The sequence below is a fragment of the Jaculus jaculus genome, chromosome 1 (assembly GCF_020740685.1).
Source record: "Jaculus jaculus isolate mJacJac1 chromosome 1, mJacJac1.mat.Y.cur, whole genome shotgun sequence".
NCBI classification, from domain to species: domain Eukaryota; kingdom Metazoa; phylum Chordata; class Mammalia; order Rodentia; family Dipodidae; genus Jaculus; species Jaculus jaculus.
Genome location: NC_059102.1, coordinates 125,176,052 through 125,195,233, shown reverse-complemented (window position 1 = coordinate 125,195,233; position 19,182 = coordinate 125,176,052). Strand labels below are relative to the sequence as shown.

At 53.8% G+C, this 19,182-nt stretch overlaps 1 protein-coding gene across 1 annotated transcript in view; it reads right to left on the bottom strand.

Moving 5' to 3' along the window:
- Nucleotides 1-15,414, bottom strand: part of Fam102a (family with sequence similarity 102 member A) — a 42,104-nt gene extending 26,690 nt beyond the window's left edge. Inside the window, exon 1 of the mRNA XM_004671627.2 lies at nucleotides 14,885-15,414. Within this exon, the coding sequence (XP_004671684.1) occupies nucleotides 14,885-15,030 (146 nt within the window). The 5' untranslated portion in view covers nucleotides 15,031-15,414. The remainder of the gene's footprint in view (nucleotides 1-14,884) is intronic.
- Between the last annotated feature and the right edge of the window lie 3,768 nt (nucleotides 15,415-19,182).

Genomic DNA, 19,182 nt, shown 5'->3' with positions numbered 1-19,182 from the left:
ATGTTCCTGGCAGACCTGGACCCTCCATCCGGCCCGGCCCACAGGCACAAGAACAAGCTTCATCACCTGGGTCCCTCTTCTGCTGTCCAGCCTGCCCCTCCTTGGCAGTGTCCTCTGCCAGTCTGGTCCCCTAGGCCTTGCCTAGGTTCCTCGAGGAACAAGCATCCCAATGATGCAATCAAGGCTCCTGGCTGATGAGAGGCGGCCTGGGCTGGGAAAGGGAGTCCAATAAGGAAACAGTTCAAATGTGCCAGTGCTTTCCCGAAGAGAAGAGCACAGCTGCCTGGGGAGGGGCCCACCCCAGGGACCAGCTAAGGCATCTGTCCAGGGGCTGTAGGCCGGAAGAGCCAACGTGGCAGCCCAACAGGGCTGCGTGCGGAGAAGCAGCTCTCGGCAGTTCTGGCAGAGCCAGCCCCTCCTCCTGCAGCGAGGCAGCAAGAAGTTCCTAGAAGCCAAGCCACTCGGTGCCTCACACAAGCACTCAGAGGCGCGTGTTGTCCCCCGCCCCTGCCCCCGCCCCTGCCAGAGCTCCAGGCTGCCTGCTCTGCTCTCCTGCCAGTAAGGGCCCTAAGAATGGCTGAGGGTTGACAGATGGGCTGCAACACAGGCTGCTGTCAGCACAGGGTAGACAGCCCATCAGATGTTTGGAAATTTCACCACAGACAAGGGTGTTGGCCAGGGCACTCAGACTTGCTAGGTTGAGGAGGGTCAGGGTCAGACACTCATGGGCTTGAGTCCTGAGGAATGATCTACAAAAATCCATGGCAGCCAGGTGCTAACATCCCTTGTCTAGGAACACAGAGGAGCAGCTGGCCTACTCCGCCTTCCGCTCCGGAGCCCGGGGAACTGCAGACAGCTCGGGCTACCACCCAGGCAAATGTCTGTGAGCATGACTCTCGACTGATGCCAGGAGCCACGACCTTTTCCTTTCTGGTGCTAGGGATGGGACCCAGGACCTTGTGCATGCTAGGTAAGTGAGCTGAGCTGCATCCCCAGGCCTTGGTCCCTCTGCCTTGCTCTTAAAGGATCCAAAACAAACTGCTGGCCTTAACTCAAGCGCAGTTTAACCCCACGCACTGAGGAAAGGAGCCCCTGCCACCAAGTGTGGCCCAGCTTGGTTCCTGTGTGCTGGGCACCCTACTTGTGCTGGGTACTTCTCGGGCACTGCCTCCTTGCTTCCACTTCACAGACCAAGACGCTGATTCTCAGGGAGCCCAGGGGCTTGCTTCACGTCACACTGTGAGTGAGGGATCGTCTGTCCCCTCAGCTCCTCTCCTGCAGGACCCTTGGAAAAACCCGCCCAGATAGCAGAGCTATTCTCACTGCAGGCTGCTTCTCTGGGCTGGGCGTCAGGTGCAGTGGAAGTGCAGGGGACACAGCAGCACAGTGATTGGCTCACACCAGAATCCAGGGACCTGAGCTCTGGGGCTGACCCTGTACCATCCTGCTTGGAGGAAGATACGGGAAGACACTCCCACATCAGAAACTCGAAGCAAGAAGATGCGGCGGGCATCGCACTGGGCTGTGTGGATGGCAGCTTCCTTTCCCGGTACCCACCTAGACTGTAGTCCACAGAGCTGTGGGGCTGGTGCTGCTGCTTAGGGGACTTCCTTTCCTGCACCTGTTGCCCTTCCAGCCCACCAACTTGGAAGGCACAGGGAGGTAGAGAGTTGGGTCCAAGTGAGCCTCTTGCCATCCAGCAGGCACCTGAGCTCTCGGGGCCTCAGCCCCCACTCTTTCCCTGACTCATGGAGTTGCTATAGTATCTGGCCCAAACACGTGTCATCCACGATGACTGGAGGTCATGGCCTAGTCCTTCAGAATATCTCAGAGAGTGAGCCTCAGAGGTCAGGGGTCCAAGAAGCATACAAAGACCCTTCCCTGCTTGGGAACCATGGGTCATTTCCCTGGAGCTGTGATGTCTAGGGAAGAGCAGTGAGTGGCAGGTGGCCAGGCATGTGTGACAAGCTCCTGACTGACTCAAGCCTGGGTGGTGGTTGATTCACCAGAGAAGGAAGGACTGAGGGGGAGGGCTCCCCATGGGGCCTGGTTCCTCAAATGACTGGACTCCAGTCATGGGGAAGCCTCCACCCAAGCCCATCCTGAAGGCACCCTTGCCCATGCAGGTTTCTTCTTTGGGCCTGGGTGTCAGATGCAGTGGAAATGGAACGTGGCTCCCGTCTCCCACAGCAGAACTCATGCAGGCAGGGCCACTGTGGGCTCACTGCTATCTGTCTTGCTTGGTGAGGATCTTAAAACTGAACAGAGAACCTTTTGCACTTCTGCTTTACAAGGGATTCCCCACCCCCCAAGCCCTCCTGCACCTTCTCCAGGCAAAGGTTCCAGATGTGGTTACGCCTCATTCTCTACTGAGTCTGAGGTTAGAGCCATCATCGCTGCCTCTGTTACCCAGGGGCTGCAACTCCTGCCACACAGCATTCATTTCCTGTGGCTCCCTGGGCTTCTGAGGTGACGAGATAATCAGGAGCTGCTTGGTCAGAGTCACTTTTTCTTCCAGCCTGGCACTGACTCAGACTTGTTGTACAAGGCAGTCCAAGATTCCAACCACAGGGTGGAGGGCTTCGGACCAGGCAGGACCATGAGAGCCTGATTCAAGGTCTCCACCTCCTCCCTGGACACCTGAGTTTCTACAGACTCACTGACCATCCCTGAGTTAATTTTTTAAATATTTATATTTTTATTTATTTATTAGAGAAAGAGAGGCAGAGAGAGAAAAAATGGGCGTGCCAGGGCATCCAGCCACTGCAAACGAACTCCAGATGCATGCGCCACCTTGAGCATCCAGCTTATGTGAGTCCTGGGTCCTTTGACTTTGTAGGCCAGTGCCTTAAATGCTAAGCCATCTCTCCAGTCCCTGAGTTGACTGACTGGTCAATTGATTTCTTTCTTTTTAAAAAATATTTATTTATTTGCAAGCAGAGAGAGATACAGAGGAGAGAGAGACAAAGAGAATGGTTGTGCCAGGGCCTCTAGCCACTGCACATGAACTCCAGATGCATGTGCAACTTTGTGCATCTGGCTTACGTAGGTCCTGGGAAATCAACCCTGAGTCCTCAGGCTTCGCAGGCAAGCACCTTAACTGTTAAGCCATCTCTCCAGTCCCCAACCCTGGGTTGATTTCTGCCTGTCATTCAGTTACTCCACACTCATTTGCCTAGCACTTAGTAGGAGCCGAGCTGAGCAGGAACTGAGGGTACAAGCAAACAGACCAGACTGTGGTCTTGAGTGTTTAAGATGGGCAGGTCCAGCTATACGGAGTGGTCTTCTTAGCTGCCTCAGCCCAGGGTTGGCCTTCTGGAGCTGCAGGAACACATCAGTCAGGGGTTCATACCCAAAGGCGGCTCAGGACCAGCGTAAGTGGAGTGGCGAAGCCCATCCTCTGCCCTGCACTGAGATGGATGTATCTAGTAGTCTCCTCACACTGGTAGGCCCCAAGCAGAGACCATCGGTATCTTGGCCAGGGCAATGCCCCAGCTCTAATCACAATGGGGAAACTTGTAGAAAAGAGTGGAGCAACAACTCAAGGAAGACAGGAAGGAGTGTGGACCTGTCTTTCAGCCCCAGGTCCCCTTCACCCACTGCCCTGGATAACAAATACCAGCCTTTACTAAGCATGTACTCAGGAGCCCCCCACCAGACTTCTGAACTGCTAAGCCCCACCATGCGCAAGCCTTGCTTAGGTTGCAAGAGGTAGAAGGAAAATCCCCAGGCTAAGAGGAGCTCTGGCAGCTGCCAAGACGAGCTGCTGCCTCATAAACAAGTGATGCTCATCATGTTGGAATGGTTGAGGCTGTCTCGCCAGAAAGGCCCAGCAAGAGCCTCGAGGACCAACTCCAGGCTTCCAGGCACCTTCTGTTGGTCTAGAGGCCTTTGATGCCTGCTCAGAGGCCAAAGGTGTGGGTGTCTATCTCAAGGTCTATTTCTGGCACTGAGATGTGCTGCTCACAGGTCATCAGAGAGAACACACCCACGGAACCAAGCCCAAAAGTGGAACTCAGCAGGCAAAGAAGCCCCTTCCAGACATGACTTAATGAAGACGACCTTAGCCTTCCTGAACCAGGACGCTTGTAAGGGTCACCACGGGCTCTTGGCACAGCTCTTCTTTGCTCAGCAGTGTCCTGGGATGAGTCCCTGAGGCAGGGGCAGCATGATGGGTGAGAAGCCACCCTTCTCGGCTCACACTCACCTGCCCCTTCTGCAACCTGCAGCCCCACGCAGTCCACCCGCTGCTGACCTTGGTGGCTCTGAAACTCAAGTCCAACTTGGATTCAAAGCCTCCTGAGACTCCTCAGTGCACTGTCAAGTCCCTCCCATGAGCCTCCCTGCCCCAAGCTCCCTCCCAGACGGCTGGCTCTCCTCTGCTCAGCCACTCTTCTCCCACGACCAACTTCTCACCCTTCCCACTCTCCAGACCCCAACCCAACTTTCTCAGAGCCCGCCCAGCACTGGCGGGATTCATGCGCCACAGAAAAGTCCTCCAGGGAGGGGCGTCGGCTGCATCCCCAGGACTCGGGAAAGGGCAGAGGTGCTCAGGAGACTGTCATGGAGCAAGGGGGGAGGTGGTGGAAGCACAGCCACAGGTGCTGCCTGTGCACATCCGCAGAGGACAGTTGAGGAAGTGGTGGGAGGAAAGGGGCTTCACATTCAAAGGGGGCCCTGACTCCGCCCCTCCAGCACAGGCCCAGGGCTGCTCACTTCCTTTTTCAGCTGCTTTAGTTAGTGGTAGCTGCCAGGGCCTGGCCATGTGCTGAATAGAAGCTCTAACTTCAGGGAGCCCTCCTGCCACCAGGTGAGCACTTCCTGGAAGAGAAACACTTAGGCTGTAGGGACAGAGCCTTTGGTTATAGTCACAGAGCCATGCAGCAGCTGCAAGGCCCGGTGGCGCCTGAGCAGGGTCCCGGCTCACTTTCCTCCTCCGCAGTCAGCCACGGAGAACACTACCTTCTGCCAGGGTGGACCCAACTCAGCCACTTGGCCGCCTCAGATGCAGTCTCTGAGCCCACAGTGGACCCAGCTGCCCGGTATGTGGGCGAGGGCTGCTCCTGACACGGACTGGGACTGACCCATAGGGGGAGGGGGTTTGGCAGCTGGTGGTGGCCACCGTTCAGTCAACACCAGCACCCACACTGGTTCAGAGCCAGGGGAGAAAAGTCCCAGTCTGTGGTGGTGCCAACCCATAGCAAGAGGCCTCAGGACTAAGATGCAATGGAGGCTCTGCGGCCTGTGAAGGCCCACAGTCTGGGATGGAGCGGGACACAGGGATGGGGACTGTAACACTAAAGGCCCACACTGAATGACAAGCGGCCAGGGAGGATGGTTCCCCAGAAGTGGCCCTTGGAATGGGCAGAAGCAAAAGGTACGGGGTGGAGGAAAACCAGAGAAACCAAACAGGAAAGCAGCAGGATAAGGGCCACTGAAGAACCCTGGGCGCTCCCATCTGTCCCTGCCTGCCAGCAAGCAGTCAGTGCCCTCCACCTCTGGGAGAGCTGCATGGGGACAAGAAAGTATGCCAACCCTGAGCTCAGGGCACTCCTTATTGGCGCCCATTCCTATTGGGGGCAGAATGTGCAGTGAGCAGGATACTATCATCTCTTGGATACTATCATCTCTTGGAAGCACCCCAGCGTCCTGGCCCTCAGGAGAGTGCTGGCTGCCATGAAGTATGCCTTTTGGCCCTGGGGCAGGAGGGCAGAGTATAGCATCCAGGGTCCCCACCATGGGCCAGAAGCCAAGCTTGCTGTCTACAAACATTACCACCACATCCTCCCAAGAATAAGTGGGGCCGGCAACGATAGCCCTGCTTCAAGGGAGGGTCAAGAAGGCTGGGGTTCAGGCCAAGGGCACAAGCAGTGAAGGACAGGCCCAGGGAAGGGCAAAGCAGGAAGCTAACAGGTAAGGGAGTCTTCTATTTCTTTTAAAAAATATTTTTATTTATTTATTTGACAGAGAAAGAAGGAGAGAGAGAGAGAGACAGACAGACAGACAGACAGAATGGGCACACCAGGGCCTCCAGCCACTGCAAACAAACTCCAGATGCATGGGCCCCCTTGTGTATCTGGCTAACGTGGGTCCTGGGAAATAGAACCTGGGTCCTTTGGCTTTGCAGACAAATGCCTTAACCGCTAAGCCATCCCTCCAGCCAAAGGGAATCTTCTTTATCAGAGCTCCTTCCTCCAGCCATTTAAAGCTGGCTGCCAGGGTGGAGGGCTGCCCACTGCCAGTCAACACCGGGGCAGGATGAGAGTGAGTGCAGTTCTAGGCCTAAGCTCAAGAACTCTTCCAAGCACTGGAACCAAAAGAGACGCAGAGCAAAACCACCAAGGGTTTGCAGGCACAGTCTTTGGGGGCTACATCAAGGCCAGAAGACATTTACTGGTCAGTTTCAAGCCAATCACATTGCAGTCTAACCTTCCCAGGAGGTGGCTAACAGGTCCCAGAATACATACAGTATCTGGGAGCAGAACTCAAGTCCTCATGATCCCAAGGACTTGCCAGGAGAGGGCAATGAGGGGCCTCACCCCATTAGCTCCAGGTCTCTGGCTAAGCAAATCTGTTGTCTCTCCTCTGCTCAAACCTCTCAGTAGCTTCCTAGTGAAATGCAGATCGATCTACACTGGCTTATTGTCCAGTCTATGACTCCATACAGTGAGTCCGTGGGCTCCTTTCAACTGGAGGCAGACCTTCCACCAGCCATCTGAATGCAAGCTGGGGCTTCTAGGCACTGAAAAAGCAGGGCTCAAAGCTATCCAGGGCCTCCCAGCTACTCCCAGGCAAGCAGGCCCCAGGTGGGAAGTGTTACAGCTGCCAAGAAGCCCCAGCAAAGTAGCTCCCAGGATGGGGCTCCACGCAACGAACAGGCCTCAGGGAACAGCCCTGGCTCCATGGAGCCAGGAGTCAGGGCTACTGCCAGGTAGGCAGGCAGAGGCACTGCCAGGGTGGCACATGCCAAGTGTGGCCAACTGGCAGCATAGGACAGGTCTAAGCGGCAGTCACATTGGCCAGGCAGAGACTGGACAGCTTCAGACTTCTCTCAGGACATCAGCAGTGTAAGCTCAAGGGGAGCCAGCTGACTTGGTGCCATAGCCTTGCTGCCCAGTTAGCCTCTTGATGCCTACTGTTGGCTCTGCCTACTCCTGCCAGCAGGGCTTCACTCCATGGGCCCCTCGGCCCTGTGCCTGTACACTGAAGGCTTTCTACAGGGGTCCTAGAAAAGAGGCTGGTCATGACATGAGGCACGTCAGCCATACCAGGGATCTAAGGGGATATGGTGAGATTAAGAGGAGCCCTGCTGCATGCCTCCCAGTTGACTACAAAACCCTTTGAGCAAAATACTACCACATATCACTGTCGTTAGAGCTTCCACTTAAAAGAAAGGAAAGTCTTAGGTTTTCAAGTAATAGGTCTATAAAACCTTGGCCAGGGCTGGTTTGATTGCTTAGTGGTTAAGGCACTTAACCACTGCAAAGCCTAAGGACTCAGGTTCAATTCCCCAGGACCCACATAAGCCAGATGCACAAGGTAGCGCCTGCATCTGGAATTAGTTTGCAGTGGCTAGAGCCCATGGCATGCCCATTCTCTATCAAATAAATATATAAATATTAAAAAAAAACAAACCTGGACATCTTGGGCCACTGTGCACCTCTATCCCCCAGCGTTTTTTCTTCTTTTTTTTTTTTCCAAAAAAAATATTTTTTTGCTTGAGAGAGAGAGACAAAGAGACACACAGAGAGATTGGGTGTTCCAGGGCTTCCAGCTGCTGCAAGCAAACTATATATGCATGTGCCACCTTTTGCATCTGCCTTTGCATGGGCACTGGGGAATTGAACCTGGGTCCTCAGGCTTGGCAGGCAAGTGCCTTATTCACTAAGCCATCTTTTCAGCACCCCCCCTTTTTTTTTGCTAACCTGCAAATATATATGTGTGTGTATGTGTACATGTGTGTGTGTGTGTGTGTGTGTGTGTGTGTGTGTGTATGTATGTATGTATGTATGTATGTAGCTCAGGCTCACCTGGAATTTACTATGTAGTCTCAGGGTGGCCTCAAACTCACAGCAATGCTCCAATCTCTGCCTCCTAAATGCTGGAATTAAAGGTGTGTATCATCATGCCCTCTTCCAGCATGGTGCCGGGATGGCGACCTCTCCTGCCCACTCTGCCTGCTACCCTTTCTAATATGGTCTTTTTTTCTCCCTCTATTGCCACCACCCAGCACAGCCTGCCAGCCCATTTCAGCTGCCTCTTATAGGATGAGTGCCCAGCCAGCCTCCTAAGAGTTTCTCTTTAATTTTTAAATTTTTCTTGTTTTAAATTTTTTTGTTTATTTTAATTTATTTATTTGAGAGTGACAGACAGAGAGAGAAAGAGGCAGATAGAGAGTGAGAGAGAGAATGGGCGTGCCAGGGCCTCCAGCCACTGCCAACAAACTCTAGACGCATGCGCCCCTTCTGCATCTGGCTAAAGTGGGTCCTGGGAAAATCGAGCCTCGAACTGGCGTCCTTAGGCTTCACAAGCAAGCGCTTAACCGCTAAGCCATCTCTCCAGCCCAATTTTTTTATTTTTAGAGAGAGTGAGAGAGAATTGGTGCATCAGGGCCTCAGTCACTGAAATCGAAATCCAGACAATTGTGCCACCTAGTGGACAAGTACGACCTTGTGCTTGCCTCACCTTTGTGTATCTGGTTTACATGGGATCCGAAGAGTCAAACATGGGTCCTCAGGCTTTGCAGGCAAGCGCCTTAATGGCTAAGCCATCTCTCCCACCCTCTTACAGTTTCTCTGCCTGGCATCTAAGAGCTATCATCCTAATTGGCAAACCAGGCTACAGCATTCCTATGCCCCTCACAGGGCTTCCAAGACCAGGGGGAAAAAAACCTAGTCCAGGGCTGGAGGGATGGCTTAGTGGTTAAGGCGTCTGCCTGCAAAGGCAAAGGACCCAGGTTCAATTTCCCAGGACCCATGTTAGCCAGATACAGAAGGGGGTACATGCGTCTCTCTCCTGCTCCTTCTTTCTCTGTCAAATAAATAAAAATAAAATATTTTTAAAAAACCTAGTCCAGCTGGACATTGTGGCACATGTCTTTAATCCCAGGACTTGGGAGTCAGAGGTAAGAGGACTGCTGTGAGTTCAAGGCCACCCTGAGACTACACAGTGAATTCCAGGTCAGCCTGGGTTAGATCAAAACCCTACCTGGAAAAACAAAACTAGTTGGAGCCAGGCATGGTGGTGCATGCCTTTAATCCCAGTACTTGGGAGGCAAAGATAGGAGGATCTCTGTGAGTTTGAGGCCACCCTGAGACTACATAGTGAATTCCAGGTCAGCCTGGACTAGAGTGAAACCCTACCTCCCCCAAAAAAGACTAGTCCAAAACCTTCAAGGCTCCTGTGAGGAGTTCCTTCATTCCTCAGGGAAGTTGTGGGAGGGTGGGGACCACCCCCTAGCCTGGGTGGGTGCTCACTCAACACCTGCCAAATGAGTGGAACAAAATGATTCCCCAATTTATCTGCCTGGGGTCCACTGGGACCCATATGGACCTGCTCCAGTTCTGCTTGGCCTACCAGGCATACTGCCACCACCCACCTGGGGGCTCCCAGGAACAGGGCTATCTGGTCCCACTTAACCTCTGGAAGTCCAGGAGCTGGGCAGTGAGTCCCAGTGGAGGAGGAACAGAGACCCATGCCAGCCTGCCTATTCCTCCCTCCTCGGTGGCTCAACCTACAGACCCCTGCTCTGAGGAGGCCTTGCTCATCTCAAGGGTTCCCTGGCACCCCCACATCGCCACCTTCCTAGAGCTCCACACCAATATATCCTAGCGTACTTTTCATGGCTATGGACCCAAGTGGCGTTTTACAGCCTTTTCCAAGGAGGGAGGAACTGGGAACAGGGGCAGGGCCCTGGCAAGTATGTGGCCTGTGTGAGGAAAAGACCAAGTCAGCCCAGCCTCCCTGGGCCCGGCCACAGGGTCTCCAGCTGTGGAGCTGATAGGCCCACAGAGTTATTATTATTTTTTTTAATTTTTAATTTATTTTTTAATTTTTGGTTTTTCAAGGTAATATCTTGCTCTAGAGCTCAGGCTGATATGGAATTCACTATGTAATCTTGGGTGACCTTGAACTCACAGCGATCCTACCTCTGCCTCCAGAGTGCTGAATTAAAGGCATGCACTACCATGACTGTTTTTTTTTTTTTTAAATATTTATTTATTTGCAAGCAGAGAGACAGAGGCACAGAGAGAATGGGCACACCAGGGCTTCTAGCCATTGCAAATGAACTCCAGATGCATGTGCCATTTTGTGCATCTGGCTTTATGTGGGTACTGAGGAATCGAATCCTGGTCATTAGGCCTTACAGGCAAGCACCTTAACCAGTGAGCCATCTCTTCAACCTGTCCATGGACTTCTTTTATGCTGAAAGAATCCCAAAGGCACTGAGCATGGTAATACACGCCTTTAATCCCAGCCCTTGGGAATCAGAGGCAGGAGGATCACCATAGGTTCAAGGCCACCCAGAGACTACATATAGTGAATTACAGGTCAGCCTGGACTGACCCTGGCTAATGTCACAAGATTTACTTAGCCAGAGACCTGAAGCTAACATGGGGTGGGGTGTGGGGGAGGCTCCTTATTGTCTGCCTCTCCTGGCCAGTGCTTTGGAGTTTGGGGACATTAGTTACTAATGTTGAGACCCTACCCCAAATGAACAAAGAAACAAACAAATCCCAAAGGCTCGTAGGAGGCCTCCCACCTGTGTCCAGAGAAGGTAGGCAGTGCCTGGGTGGCCAGCATCCAGGGCTCTAGTTGCTAAAATAAAATCCGGCTGAAGGTCGACAGAGAAGCCAAAGCAGGATGTAGGGGGGCCTTACAGGGTCATCTGACTTCTTGACAGGCTGGCACTCAAGTGCAGAGCAGGAGCTAGCGTGCCCCACCAGGGTCAGAGGGGGCCAGAGTTCAGGGCCAGACTATGGTCCGTGCAACTGGGCAGTCTGCTTTTCCTATGAAGTGACCCAGACAAGTGATTTCTGTACCCCCAGGCCTCAGTTTCCCCACTAAGTGGCCGAGAAAGCACTGCCTTTCTCTCCTTTCCCTCCCCTCTCCTGGCCCAGCAGCCACATGCATGGACCACGCCAGAGGACCCGTGCCAGCCTGGAGCACAGCCCTTGGGAAGTTTGGGATTCTTCCTGCCTAAAGGCTGTCTTGGACAGGTTGGTTACTTCCTGACTCACTAGACTTGGCTGGGACCTCTACAGCCCTCCCAAAACACCCTCCATCCAAAAACCTCCCAGCTGCCTTTTGAATTGTCTGCCTTGAAGGTCTCCAGGCAGGGAGCCCAGCCAATGCCCACTGTACTCCGGTGCTAGTCTGTGCCTGCCTGGCCATAGGTTCAGGGCAGTGACCTTAGACCCACCCTTGCTATATGGTCCTAGGGGCTCTTAACCTAGGGCCTCATACGACACCCAGCCAGCACCTCCAAACTGTTCAGCTCCAGACTGTGCCACTTAACCCACTGACAGGAGCCTATGTGAGGGTCCAAGGTGTCACATGTGGGTCTATATATGTATGCTTCTAACCCATGCTACCAAAGCAAGGCAGAGCTCTGAGCTGAACTGAAGGTTCCATTGAGTTGTATCTCTGCTACACACTGAGCGACCAGGGCTCAGCCACTTCAGTCCTCTCTCTCTCTCGTGTGTGTGTGTGTGTGTGTGTGTGTGTGTGTGTGTGTGTGTGTGTGTTGTGGGGGGGGTATGTATGCTGGGCGCAGAGGCATATGCCACATCACATGTGTGTGGTGGCCAGGGGACAATGCTGGGTGTTCCCTGTACCACTCCTCCACCTTGTTTCCCTGAGACAGGGTCTCTCATGTAACCTGGCACTTGCTGTTTCTCATTTAGACTGGCTGACCAGTGAGCCCAGGTGATCCTCCTGTCTTGCCCCCTCCTCACTACCAGAGTTACAGGTGTGCATGGTCATGCTCATCTTTTGACATGGCTGCTGGGAATTGAAATCAGGTCCTCAAGCTTGCCAAACAAGGTTCTAACCCACTGAGCCAGCTCCTCAGCTCGCCACTTCAACTCTCTCGACCCCGGTGCCCTTACCACAAGTGGAGCTAATGGCCACGCATTGGAGGAGCTTAGCATGCCCCTGGCACCAGTAAGTGCACTATCAAAGGAGGCCACAGTGAGCAAAGAATTGCTTTCCTAATGCCCATCTATCACCTGGTGCCCTTCCGCAAGTGGTTTTACTCTCTGGCCTTGGTGCTTTATCCAGATGAGCAAAGGATTAATGGGGTACCACAGGTGAAACACATCACAGTGCATGGCCAAGCCCAGACACTCCAAACACAGAAACTCAGAACTGCCTCCCCCTCACCCCGTTCCTGGGGAGGTGTTGGAAAATAAGCTGGGGGACAGCCTAACAAACCACCTGCTGTACCTGCTCAAATTGGGTCACGCAAAACTGTGTACCCAGCTGTTGCCATGGCACCCAACACACAGGGAAACAGCAGTTAGGAGGGCGGGTGCTGCGGGGTGGGGCCTGGAGCTGTGTCAATCTGACACTCCTCCCCTCCCTGTGCGGCCAACAGCAGGTCTGAGCCACCTCAGAGGTCTCTGGGCTGAGTTTCTAACCAGATCCAGTCACCCCAGTGGCCCCACTACAACTTGTAAGTAACTGGACTTTGGCAGTGGAGGAGCGGCTGAGGCAGGGCTCGTGGTCTACACAGCAGAGTGGGAGGGTTGTGGGTAGAAGGAGCAGCAACACAGGAATCCCCATCTCCTGGGCAAAAAGCCCACAGAACCAACCCAGCTGTGAAGAGGCTCAGGCTCCAGGGTCACTGCTCCCTGCCGCTAGCCCCGCCTGCAGCACACAGCATCCTCTAACGGGCTCAGCCTAGGGCGTCAAGGTCGCCTCCTTCCTCCACAGCACCCCTCAGGCTTCATCTAGGATGAGGGCTGGCAAAAGCTAGCTACCTGGGGTTAGCTGGGTTCTGGGAATTGAAGGCTCCCTGCCAGGAGGAAGAGGGAAAACAGGTGAAATCCAGACATGTGGGCTAAGACCAGGAACTTTCCAGACTTTCCCGGATGTTGGGGCAGGTTAGGGCAATGGAAAGGCTGACAGGTAAGGTGACAGTGGCTAAGAGTTTGGGAGGTCAGATGACTCCTAAGAGTGGGCTTGGTACCAATTCCTCAGTAATGTCACCCCTTCCAGCTCACGGGTAGGCATCCCGCTGACTCTATGGGGGGTATCCTCCCTATACCTGAAGGGGCTGGGGGAGGGGGTCAAGTCTCCTCTGCCATGGTAACCTTAACTGGTGCAGCAACTTGCCTGGCCACACAGGTGCATTACCCATTCCCTGCAAAACCAAGGAGTGGGTATTACTTCCCGTTTACAAGAGAGGAAATAGAGGCACGACAGGATAGTGCTAACAGCTCATCTTGAGTTTCAATCTAGGCTGCACCATATTAACTCAGATAGGTCACACTCTCTGAGCCTCGGTTTTCATCTGTGAAAAGGGGATAATCCTTTGGGGGGGGGTTACATGCTAGAAAAACAAGGGGCACAGCACCAATAATCGTTGGCTCTTGAAATCAGAGAGGTGGGGTAACTCATCCAGGGTCATCCAGCCTGACTCCAGGCTCAATCTCTGAGCACAGAGATCCGCTGGGCCGCTGTGTGGGGCAGTGGAGGACTACAGACTTCACTGGCAACAGACAGCCGCTGCCCCCTCCACACCGGGCTACTCTGGTCCAAATTCCTCAGATAAGCAGCTCCCAACTGAACAGAAAGCTAGTGCACAGAAAAGGCAGCCCCGCCCCGTCCACTCAGAAGATTCCAAAAATCTGAAATAGGCCACACAATTCCCCACCTCCCAGCAGATTCATCCAACAGGTCTCTCCAGAGGCCAAGTTCAGCTGACAGCTACCTCCGGCAAGGTCCCCAGCAAGCCACTAACTTCCCCTTTCTGAGCCTCATTTTCTCCCATCTCAGAAGAGCTGGGTAGCTCAAGTTAACTGGGCCCATGACAAGGCCTAAGGAGCAAAACGCGGACCAGAGAAGGGGAGCAGAGTGCCCCGGGCCCTGCACTGTGTTCTATCTGCTTACTGCGACTTCTGCAGGACTCTGATGGAGAGACCTGCGTTAGCTGCAGTTTCCAAAAGAGGTAACGGAAGCCCAGAAAGCGCCAGGGAGACTTCATCACCCCCCACCCCACTCCACACACCCACCCATCTGTTGGAACTTCAGGGATCTCTACAGATAAGCCAGGTCTGTATGACCCCCAGGTGGTATACAGCCGTAAGTGGACAGCTGGACCTGCCGGGATGGGAGATCAACACAAAACCAAACTCGACAGCTTCTTTCAGAAGTCTCCAGACAAGGGTATTTGCAATGCAAAGCAACCCAGCTCCAGTCCAGAGGAGGGCAGTCAATCAGATGGGGGGCTGGGCAGGCCAAAATCCAGTCCACCACCCTCCAGAGAGATCCAGGGAGTGCCAAGGACAGGGCTTTCCCAGGCAGCCACAGGAGAGTGCCAGAAAACCTGTGGCTGGCCCAGACTCAAAGACAAGCCAGCTGGGGGGCAAGGCAGCCTGGAACATCCCTAACACACTCTCAGAGCAAATCTCACTTGGCTCTCCGAGCAAATCTGCAGAATGAACTCTGCATCCAGGGCCCTTTAAAAGAAGAGACTGAAAAAATAAACCTCCAGGGATCTGGCTGGTTACCTGCAGACAGGTGCCTGGAACAATGCCAATTTGCCCTGGACACAGAAAATGCCTGGAACCCGCCTGGTCCCGAGAGGCTCCCTCGCTTGCCAAGTAGCTAGATCCCATTCATCAGTGCCCTTCCCCGCACGCGAAAGGCCGGTTCCTACCTGGACGACAAGCTGACGAAATCCCCGCCATCCAGCAGCCGGACTTTGCAGAAGAGGACCCCGTTCACGAAGGGGACTGCCGTCAGCTCCTCCAGAGTGAAAGTGGTTTGGAATTTGAATTTCTTCTTCTTCATCAAGAAAGCCATGAGCGAGTTCCCTGAGTCTGAAGCCCCAAAAGCCAAAAATACAAGGAGGAAGGGGGACCAGAAACCCCCAGGATTCCTTTCCTAACACCACAACCCCTCCCCAAAAAAACCCAGAGCCGGATCCCGCCCAGATGGTGGCGGTGGCGGAGACGGCGGCGTAGCAATCGAGGATGAGTCCGGAGCCTCCGGTCTGAGAGACCAGTCCACTTCTGCAGGGCAGCTGGCTTCACCCTCGGGGAGCCGGGGTTCGGAGGGGCGCGGAGCGGCCGGAGGCTCCACCGGCATGTAAACCGAGGGGCACAGCCCAGGAGGCAAGGACAGGGGTGGCCGGCGGCGCGCGAACCACTGCACGGGCGGGCAGCATCCCGAACCGCGGGCCGCGGGAGCTCACGCCGCACGGCCAGGCAGACCGGTGAGACTGAAGGGCTGCAGGCGGTCCCGGGGAACCGAGGGTTGCTGGCCGCCCCGCCCCGCGGGCGGCCGGGGGAGGCGCCCTCGCCGTGCACACGCCCCCGCACCTGGGGCCAGGAGGCCCGAGCAGGTGAGGCCACGAGAGGTGGAAAGAAGCCCAGGGGCGGGCCGGGGCTTCCCGGGAGGCCTCTCCGAGAGGCGCAGCGGGAACGCTCGGTGCCGGGATCGTCCTGCAGCTGGACCTCCTCCGGGAAGGCACTGGCGGGGGGGCGCTGCCTCCTCCTCGGCTCAGGGATCCCGCGCTGCGGGCCCCTTGGCGGAGCTGAGGCGTCCTCCGGCCCCGCCGGCGGTTTTCGCCTAGTCCGCAGCTTCTGTCCCAGCACCCGGCGGGCAGCAACGCTGCCACTGGCCGCCACCCTCGACGCAGCCGCCCGAGCCCGACGCAGCGCGGCGCCGCTCGGAGAATGCCGAGGCCCTTCGCGGCTGCCCGCCGAGCCCGGGCCGAGCGCGGCAAGGGCGGGGCGCTGGAAGCCTAGCCTAACAGCGATTGGGTAGTGAGGCGGGGCGTGCGCGGCCCTCCATTGGTTGGATGGGGCCTGGGGGCGGGACTTGTGGAGGCAGAGGCGGATGGGGGCGCTCGGATTGGTGCGTTCGCGATAGGACCCGCCTCCTCGGGAGGAGAGGGGGGTGCCCCCCACGAGGCAGTGGGAGGTCGCGGAGTGGGGGGCCGGGTGCTGCCTGGGACTAGGGGAGAGCGCGAGCTGAAGAAAAGAAACAATGACTGGGAGAAAAGATCTGAAAAGTATGGCCGGAACAGCCTTGCAGATTTCCCGCCAGACTGAGCACGCGGAGCAGTGAAACAATGCAGGCAGTGAACCCCCTCATTTCTCAGGAAACTGACACCCCGAGAAGTGGCCCACGACTCAAAGCTGGTCTTTCTCGGCTCCGAATCTAGTCTTAAGAAGTGTCGCCGGTGAGGTGACTTGGAGCAGTAAAATCATACAACCCTGTGACCCGACTTGACTCGTTCCAGGCTTTTTTGTTGTCCTTCAGTTTCTTGGATAGCTCTGGCAACATGATCTGCCCTGGAGGCAGTGGACACTTCAAAAGCCTGGTACTTCCCAGGCTCTGGGCATTTTGTAGCGTATTCATTCCGTCGCCCCGAGTACAGGGGCGGGAAGTTTGGCGGGCTTGTCCTCTCTGATTCCTTCAACCTTAGAATAAGAAACAAACAGGGACGCAGACAACTATAAATCTGGTAGAGCTGTGAAGTAGGAGATACTCAAAGACACCCACCTCTTGGCATGTTGAGACAGAAAGGAGATTCAGAGAGAAGGTCTCTGGCACAAGCAGTCCATGCACGCTGCATGTCCTGAATGGGACAGGGTGCAGCCCACAAAAGGAGTACCAGGAGCATAGTGGCCAGACAGCCCTGTGCTCACAGAAGACTTTGAGCATTTCCTCTGCTTGCATTTGATTTGGGAGAGGGGCAAGAGATCAGACTGGAAAGACCTGTAGCAGCTTGATCTAGCAGTATTCTAGAACCAGAATAAGGAGGGAGCCACCAGCACGTGTTTGAACCAGAGTGTGACCCAGCTACATTTGCTTTTTGTAGTAAGAAGCTTGTTCTGGCTTCAGATAAATGTGGAGGGGAGAAGATGGGAAATGGGTCATTAAGGGGCCTGTTTGCGATCCAGGCAAGGGATGAGGTTCCTGCAGGGCCTCAGCATGGGGGAATGACTGAAAAGTCTGAGGCATTCCAAAGGCAGATTCAACTGAACTTGGGATTCATGTCTGGACATGTGAATGAAGATTCCATTCTGAGGGCTGGAGAGACGGCTCAGCAGTTAAAGGCTTACAAAGCCTGATGGTCTGGGTTCAACTCCCCAGTATCCATGTAAAGCCAGATGCACAAAGTGGTGAATGTATCTGGAGTTTGTTTGCATTAGCAAGAGGCTCTAGTGTGTCCATTTTTCTCTGATTGCAAATAAATAAATATTTTTGTTTTGTTTTGTTTTGAGGTAGGGTCTCGCTATACCCCAGGCTGACCTGGAATTCACCATGTAGTCTCAGGGTGGCCTCGAACTCATGGTGATTCTTCTACCTCTGCTGGCCAAGTGCTGGGATTAAAGGCATGTGCCATCGCTCCTGGCTATAAATAAACATATTTTTAACAGATTCCATTCTGATCCTGCTTCCCAGTGACATGAGTGGAAATCTGTGCTTCTTCCTTTCTTGTTTTTTTTTTTTTTTTTTAGAGAGAGGAAGAGAGATTTGGCATGCCAGGGCCTCAGCCACTGCAATCAAACTCCAAATGCTTGTGCCAGCTAGTGGGCATATAACCTTGGGCTTGCCTCACCTTTGTGCATCTGGCTAATGTGGGATCTGGAGAGATCGAACACAGGTCTTTAGGCTTCACAGGCAAGCGCCTTAACCACTAAGCCATCTTTCCAGCCCAAGTTTCTTTATATATATATAGAATTTTTTTTCAAGTTAGGTTCTCGCTGTAATCCAGGTTGACCTGGAATTCGCTATGTAGTCTCAGGGTGGCCTTGAACTCACAGTAATCCTCCTACCTCTGCCTCCCAGTGCTGGGATTAAAGGCGTGCTCCACTATGCCTGGCTAATATATATTTTTTGTGTGTGTATGTATTTATTTATTTGAGAGAGAGAAAGAGGCAGACATATATATGGGGGGGTGGACATGCCAGGGCCTCTAGCCACTGCAAATGAACTCTCCCTGAATGTGCCACCTTGTACATGTGCTATGTGAATACTGGGGAATTGAACCTGGGTCCTTGGGATTTGCAGGCAAGTACCTTAATAACCAAGCCTGTGTTTCAGCCTTGTGCTTCTTTCATTTGTTGTATAATGTAGAAAATAAAGCCAGGGGTCTGGAGAGATGGCTTAGCAGTTAAGGCATGTGCCTGCAAAGCCAAAGGACCCAGTTTCAATTCACCAGGACCCACGTAAGCCAGATACACAAGGTGGCACATACATATGGAGCTCATTTGCAGCCACTGGAGGCCCTGGCAGGCTCATTCTCTTTCTCTCTATCTGCCTCTCTGTCTTGCTTGCTCTCTCTCTCTCAAATAAATAAATAAAAACATTTTAGCTTGGTATGGTGGCACATACCTTTAATTCCAGCACTTGGGAAGCAGAGGTAGGAGGATCACTGTGAGTTTGAGGCCATCCTGAGACTACATGGTGAACTCCAGGTCAACCTGGGCTAGAGTGAGACCCTACGTCAAAAAAATTTTTTTTTAATTTTTATTTATTTATTTGAAAGTGACAGACAGAGAGAGAAAGAGGCAGATAGAGAAAGAATGGGCCTACAGTCACTGCAAACGAACTCCAGATGTGTGTGCCCTCTTATGCATCTGGCTAATGTGGGTCCTGGGGAATCGAGCCTCGAACTGAGGTCCTTAGGCTTCACAGGCAAACGTTTAACTGCTAAGCCATCTCCCCAGCCCCCCCCTCCACTTTTTGTTTTTTAAGGTAGGGTCTCACTCTAGCTCAGGCTGACCAGGAATTCACTATGTAGTCTCAGGATGGCCTTGAACTCATGGTGATCCTCCTACCTCTGCCTCCCGAGTGCTGGGATTAAAGACGTGGGCCACCACACTCAGCTCAAAATCTTTTTAATTAAAAAAGAAAGAAAATACAGCCAGATTGGAGCAAAATGAAAATGGTTGTTCCTAGTGCTATTCAATATCCCCATTTACGGACAGTAAAATAGAG